Genomic DNA, 6,990 nt, shown 5'->3' on the forward strand with positions numbered 1-6,990 from the left:
GGGGTGGGGGGGGTAGCGAGCATCTTACTGTCAGAATGTCCTCCTGTGCTCGGTCTATTTGTCCTTGAAGAGTCTCCTAAAAGTGCTTCCTTCCCGTTACCTTTCTTCTACTGTCTTATTGGCACCTTTCAACACACTCATGCACTGTTCCCTAACTGCTAAAGTAAACAAACCTCATATTTGTGCACATAACCATGGATAAAAACATATTGTCCAAACTATATTGGATTGAAACTAATGTAGTGCTGCATCTTTCACCTTCATGATGGTTATAATGTTCAGTTTGTGTCTAAACTGTGTCAGAGAGGTTGTTTAAGCTTTGTTCACTCCATTGATATCAATGAGGGCAGGCTAAATAACAGAAACACCTTTCTTTATAATATACATAGTTCAACAGTACCACAAGCTACATCCTTCAAAATCAACCTCAATGAAACAGAACAGCACCTGCAGAATGCTGCAGTATTTCATTTCATTCACACAGTATTCCTCTGTGCTAGTTCTCAGTACAGTAAAACCTCAGCCTGCTTTTATTTCCTAAACCCTACACCCTATTTTTTATTACCACTAGTCTGTGGATTTCATGCTTTGAACTTGAAACAGCCGCTCCATGTTCCTATGAGGAAATTTATGGCAGTGTTTCAGAGCTCTGATTGGTTTGGATGAGGTTGCTCCTCCTCATGATCAAATTACTGGCCTCAGCACAGTGGGTATAGGAAAGCAGGGGTAAATCGAATTATGTATTTCTAACTTTTATTTATCCAGCAAAGGGTGACGAAACATATCCCTTTTTTCAGCTGTGTTTCACAAACCACTAAAGCCAAAGTCAGTGAGCTGTGGCTGTTATTTCTACTCATAACCTTCAAAGCATTAAATGGCCTTGCTCCAAATTACATCAAGGACTTATTAACACCATATGTGCCTGGGCATTTAGATTGGTGGAGGGAGCTCTGCTGGTTATTCCTAGGTCTCGGCTGTTGAATGCAGATGACCAGGCCTTTGCTGTTACAGCCCCCAAACTGTGGAACAGTCTACCTATTGAGATCAGACAGGCTATATCATTAATGTCTTTTAAAACTACCTGAAAAAATGACTTAGGCCATTATTTTAAGAGGGTGTCGATATGTTATTGTGTTTTATTTTCCCGTGATACAGACATTTCATATTTTGTGTAACTTAGTTCTTTTTAATGGTGCTTGTTTTTCTTTTGTTTTTAATTCCTGTTTTTAATTCCCCTTTTTCTTTCTCTAAAGCACTTTGTAACTTTGTTAAGAAGTGATTTGACACGGGCACAAATCCCTGTGGCCACACAACTGGGTCAGAACCTCTCTGAAACAGCAAGGCTTGTAATGTGCTCCCGGTCGGCAGTGATCAGAGGAGGGACAAACCACAAACTGGCACATCATCGATACACAAGGGCTATGGAGGCTACACCATTTGGTCCACATCGAAAGAAGGGCTGCTGTGTCACAAGTCGCATAAAATGTTATGGTTATAAGGGAATATGTCACAACACAAAGTGCTTGGCACCCTGCTGTGAATGGGGCTGTGTAGCTGCAGACCGGTTAGAGTGCCTGTGCTGGTCATAATGTGGCTCATCGGTGTATATGCCTGTTTAATGAGGCAGCATGTTCTTCAAACAATCCCTGGATCTGCAGTGTCAGGTCATAACACCTCACCTCACGTCAAAATGCTGCCTCTCTCTCAGCTGGCTTCTGCCGCCCCCGATAGGTTGATCAGGTATAACCTCAGGTGGGGCCACAGGTTTCATACCATTAAAATATCCACACAAAACAGCAATCAGCATAAGTGGCTGTCTGCCTGCCCTAATCTTGAAAGCATTTTTAGGACAACCACATGTTGTTGGTAGGCAGCTGCTCCACGCAAAATAATCTCCCCTAAAGCAGAGAGTGTAATTAACAGATGGTCCCACTTGGTCATGAAGTCATGTCGAGGACTTAGCAGACAGTGGTGTCAGTGCTGCGGACAGTGGGGTTAAGCCTGTGTTTTATTGTGTGCAGATGCAATGACTCTATAGAAGCAAAGAAGAAATAGGTAGAGTTCTGAGTCTGTGAACAGGAGGTGGTGAACAGATGTGTAGGTGGGGCAGCTGACGTGGATGGACAGATGCGCATTTTGCTTTTGTGCACCTCATGTTTGGGCCTGTGGTTTTGTTCTTTTGTTTTTGGATCACTGCTTTATCTTTTATTGGAAATGTAGTTATTTGGCCTGAGGATTTATTTTGTTTTGATGAGTTACAGCTGCTCACAGACTCAGCAGAATCTGTTTTCTTCATTCTACATTCTTGTTATCCTTGAGTGAACTTTTGAGTGTTTTCCAACCTATATTACTGTTAGAGTTTTTTACAGCTTGGACGTGGTCTTTTATCAGGTTATGCCAGAATCAGTCTGCACAGTATTTGTGGTCAACATTGTGAGATCAGGAGATTGTATAGTCGGTAAATTTCAGCTGTGACTCGGCAGCCTACACTCTGAACAACCCGTCACAACTTGTAATCTTTCATGATGTGACTGGAAACGATCAGCATCGCTCAGCACTCTGTTTTTTTTTTTCCTTCCCAGGCAGTAGAAAGAGGATGGGTGTGGACGTGCTGTGAAGATCAAATATTCACACTACAAATTCTTGTGGCCAAGAAAATCACAGGACATGGTGTTAACTGAATATTGGATTTTTCAGAATTTAACAAATACTGAAACTTTGTTTGGTTTGTAGGTTAAAGTTGTTATGGCAGAACATTTTGAAAATGTGCACAGATATTATTCATAACATTAGAGTAGATAATTAGATAAGACATGATTTCTCTTTTACCTTGGCATGTTTACAGTTGTGTGTAGAAGAGTGCTCTGTGTTCCTCTCCACTAGAAAGTGTCAAACTAGATGAGAAAGAAAATGTACCATTAGAGGTAAAACTTGGTGTCAGAATTGAATTGATATAGGATTTAAGAGCTTATAATTGGGCATAGGCACTGAATTTTGGAATGTAGTGGAGTGGTTATTAGATACTGGATCAATTCAGTTCATGAAGGCACTTAGTAGTGACAATAAAAATGTCATTCTTGTGTCATGTTTCACACAAACATAAAACGCTTTGATTTGTCAGGAAAAACAATTCCTGTTGATTTGCGGAGTTGAGTGTTTTGATATGTGAGTGTTGTAACAGCACAGGAGCAGGAAGGTGCTCATCTAAGTTAATTTTGAAGAGAAAAGGCAAAGGATAAGTCAAAGGCAGACCTGCTGTGAACGTTTTCCTGTAACATCCCACCCTAAATATACAAAAGGTAGTCGGGTCACATTCCTGTGGATTCATAAAGTAACCTACAACAGGTATCCTCACTGAGGTACCCTTGAGTAACTCTATATCTGGTCCAGTGGAGCGGGTAAGTGGCAGCTGGCAGAAACTTTCCCTGGATGAATAAAGGTCATACTCGGACATTTCTATAGGGAAAGGAGCTGAGGGCAGACAGATTTAAAGAATGAATTTTCAGGACTCTCTTGGGAAGGAAGCTGACAGACTGGCTGATCCTCCATTCACCTCTGCTTGCACTAGAAACAGGCTGTTTATTAAAGCCCTGGAGCTACAACACCTTTGTTTGGGTGAGAAAAGCCAGTGGGGGATGGTGAGAAGGTTTCTGCTGCTTCAGAATCTATGCCAGAAATGGGAAAAATCTGTGTATGATAGTGCAGCCTGTTTGCTCTGATATGTGATAGATGAGTAGGCATGATGAGTCCCATCTTGCAAACTACCCATCCCACATGAGATTAAAGAGCACTTTGAAAAATTCTGTGCTATTCCAATCCAAAAAATAACATGCTTTCAAAACAACTCGAAGGCCTAGAGGATTGAATTTTGAACACATTGCAGACTTAGAACTTACAAATGACTAAATGAAAGAAAATGAAACACATATGTAGTAATGTTCTCCTGTTGTAACACACTGCTTCTCCCTCTTGACAGATATGCAGTTGTCAGAGCAGCGTTGACAGGCCTGACTCTGGTTTAACACGGCCATGGAGTCCACCTCTGAGTCCCAACAGGAGCCTGAGAAAACTTTGGTGAGTCAGCACGCTGTTTTATGTAGGCACAGTTGCACCTGAACATGTATATGAATATATTCATTCCACAATAAGAGTCTAAATAATTAATTTAAAAAGAATTTATGGTGCTTTTAAAGAACAACATATGTCCTTTTAACTGCTATATTTTTTAAAGATTCTGACTGATGACGTCTACATATACTGCATACAAAGAACTTACACTATTATCTGTGGGCGTCACTTAAGATAAAGCAAGTAATCTTGAATCCACCCACCCTGCGTCATTGCCTCTTAATTGTCTCTAATAATTGGTGGTCTTCTTCTTCATTTAACCTCCATATAGTCATGAGTCGGAAAAGGTTTCCTGTTTCCTGCTGTTGTCAATGAAGAGATGGGTTGCTCCATAAGTACACTCTCTGAACCTTAATGATTAGCTTAAGGTGCTAATATTGCTAACCTGCCACAGGCTTGTCAGGCTGGCGGTGGCAGACACTGCACTTTGCTGCATGTAATTAAACTCCTGTCAGGGCGTGTGTCAATAGAAAGACAAGACAGCTACAGTCGCTGTGGCTGCAGACGATTAAAGGTCACAAGAGGTGTGGTTTTTTTTTTTTTTTTTTTTTGTCTTCTTTCCCTGGAACAGAAATGGTGATGTAACAGTGAAAATGAAAAACACATAGTCAACCACAGTTCTTGTTTTTTGTGCAGTAAAATAAGTTGTTGCAATTTCCTGTTTGGTGTGGCAGGTTGACAGTGGCCTGCTGGTGGCAAACCAAGCTAGTTCCTCATCAGTCGTGTTTCTTTTTCTGTGTGATTGTCTCCAAATCAACCCCACAGCAGGCATCTTCTCAGGCATCTGTTATGATCATAATAGAGTACATACATTCTGAAAGATGTTCTCATGCAAATAAAGGTAGAAACAAAGGTGGCGAACATGGCGTGACGTATAACATTTGTTTAATCAGACACAACAATCTCATTGAGACCTGAATACTTAAAACAAAATAGGAAACACACTAACAAACACAATCATAAAAACAGCAACAGAAACAATATCTCATCTTTAAAAAGGTTTAATTCATCGGGGGGAAGAGACATGAAGTTCTTTGTTCATTCCATTTATATGGTGCAAAGGACTGGAAGGCAAGTTCAGTATCACCTGAGGGGTGTCAAGTATTAGCCAATCCTGTGATCCAGTCTGATGAAGAGTAGTTTTAAATTTGAGAACAAATGCGATATACTGAGGCAGCTGTAATAGGAGACATTTATAAACAAAAATGATAGTGTGTGGCAGTGTGTAGTCCTCTTATTGTGAGGACCATACAGTGTAGCACAACGTTAAACTGTATCGAGTTGTTTTGCAGGATATTTCCAGTCAAGCACACACATGATGGTCAATTGCACAATGGTTTTCATGTTCTTATTCTGATGATTTAGTTTCTGTGTCACTTGATCCAAATGAGTTAACACTAATTAAATGATGTGAATTTTCAGTCTCACTGAGAGTATAAATGTGGAGCTGAAACGATCAGTCAGTAAATCGAGTTGATTGTCCATGTGAGGTCCTCTTTGATGTGGGTTCATGGAAACTTGAAGCTGGCAACTCTCCCCCTCATCTCCTTTAATGTATAGAAAGGTCATTGCATTGTCTTTTAAAGCCTATGATGGGTTCTATGGTTTATTTGATGTTCAGTGATAAATTATTTTCTGTACATCAGCTTGATCTGTATACGCTGTTGCGACCCTGTTGTTTATTAGGTGTGTTGGGATGTAGTACAGATGTAGTACAACAGACAGGTTGAAATTGAATTTTTTTCTTTTTTCTTTTATTAAGCACAAGTTTAACCTTATGCAGAGAAAAGCATTAAAAGTGGAATATAATCTAGAAACATCTTGATTTAAAGAAAATCTATTTGCATACGAAAATGTATCATCTGCATAAGATGTATTTAGGAAGACGTGTTGGAGTAGGAATGTTGTTTATGTGGATTCTAAATATCAATCGACATAAATAACCCATTATTTATTACATGGGAGGTCAGTCTGAGAGCGTCAGTACAGATAAGCTTGTGTTCAGTCAGACATGGACCAGCTCTGAGCAAGAGCAGCAAAACCATATCCTCACTTTCTATCTAATACAGGAACGTCTACATATTCTAATGTGACTTCCATGTACACATTCACACAACCACACATAAAGCACCACTTCCCTCCTCTCAGATCCCAGGTCTGTAATTCTGCCGTTTCATTTCACCTTAATCATAATCCTCAGTCTCCATTTTTGCAGTGAGCGGGAGGGCAATTATAACAGCTGATAACTTGGGTGATAAAAAGTGCTAGCCATTGCTCCCACAGGCCTCCACCCACAATGACACACAGTTGGATTGTATGGGAGTCAATCCAAAAGCCGTTTCCTACTTCACTGCATCTTGCTTTGAGTGGAAGTGAATTTTAATAATACTCGATCTCTGTTATTAGTGCGAGCTAATTTCTCACCCCGCCTTCTATGGAGCCTATTTTAGTTTCTGCATAATGAAACTGCTGATGCATGAATTGGTTTGAAAACCATGTCTGTGTATTTACTGTTCCTTTTGAAGGCTTTCTTCTGGATTGAATTGAATTTGATGAATGTGTACCTCTCTGCGATTTAGCAATAAACCTCCTTTGTGGAGACTCCTGGACAGTTTGTTATCACTTGATCACACATTATAAGCGATTGCAGTGCCAGGATGGTGTGAGACTCAGACTGTGGGACGTATTGTGTTGCTGGCATGTCCCGCTGTTTGCTGAAAGAGCCTGTTGGTAGAGAGGATGGCTCCCAACACGAGATGAAAGGCTCTGGGAAGCGCGCCAGGTGTCTGCCGCTTCTCCCCTCGCTCTGACATCCTCACAGTCAGGAGACGCTTCAGGAAGGATTATGGCAGCCCCCACCCC

At 40.7% G+C, this 6,990-nt stretch overlaps 1 protein-coding gene across 4 annotated transcripts in view; it reads left to right on the forward strand.

The window, feature by feature from the left end:
- osbpl8 (oxysterol binding protein-like 8) overlaps positions 1 to 6,990 on the forward strand; it is a 100,609-nt gene that overhangs the window by 20,711 nt on the left and 72,908 nt on the right. For all 4 annotated transcript variants that reach the window (XM_023408725.2, XM_023408728.2, XM_087174685.1 and 1 more), the window contains exon 2: positions 3,977 to 4,074. In XM_023408725.2, coding sequence (XP_023264493.1) covers positions 4,030 to 4,074 — 45 coding nt within the window. In that variant the 5' untranslated portion in view covers positions 3,977 to 4,029. The remainder of the gene's footprint in view (positions 1 to 3,976; positions 4,075 to 6,990) is intronic.

The sequence above is a fragment of the Seriola lalandi genome, unplaced genomic scaffold (genome assembly GCF_002814215.2).
Source record: "Seriola lalandi dorsalis isolate HSWRI2012SDOR001 ecotype SW California unplaced genomic scaffold, Sedor1 jcf7180002054371, whole genome shotgun sequence".
NCBI classification, from domain to species: Eukaryota; Metazoa; Chordata; class Actinopteri; order Carangiformes; family Carangidae; genus Seriola; species Seriola lalandi.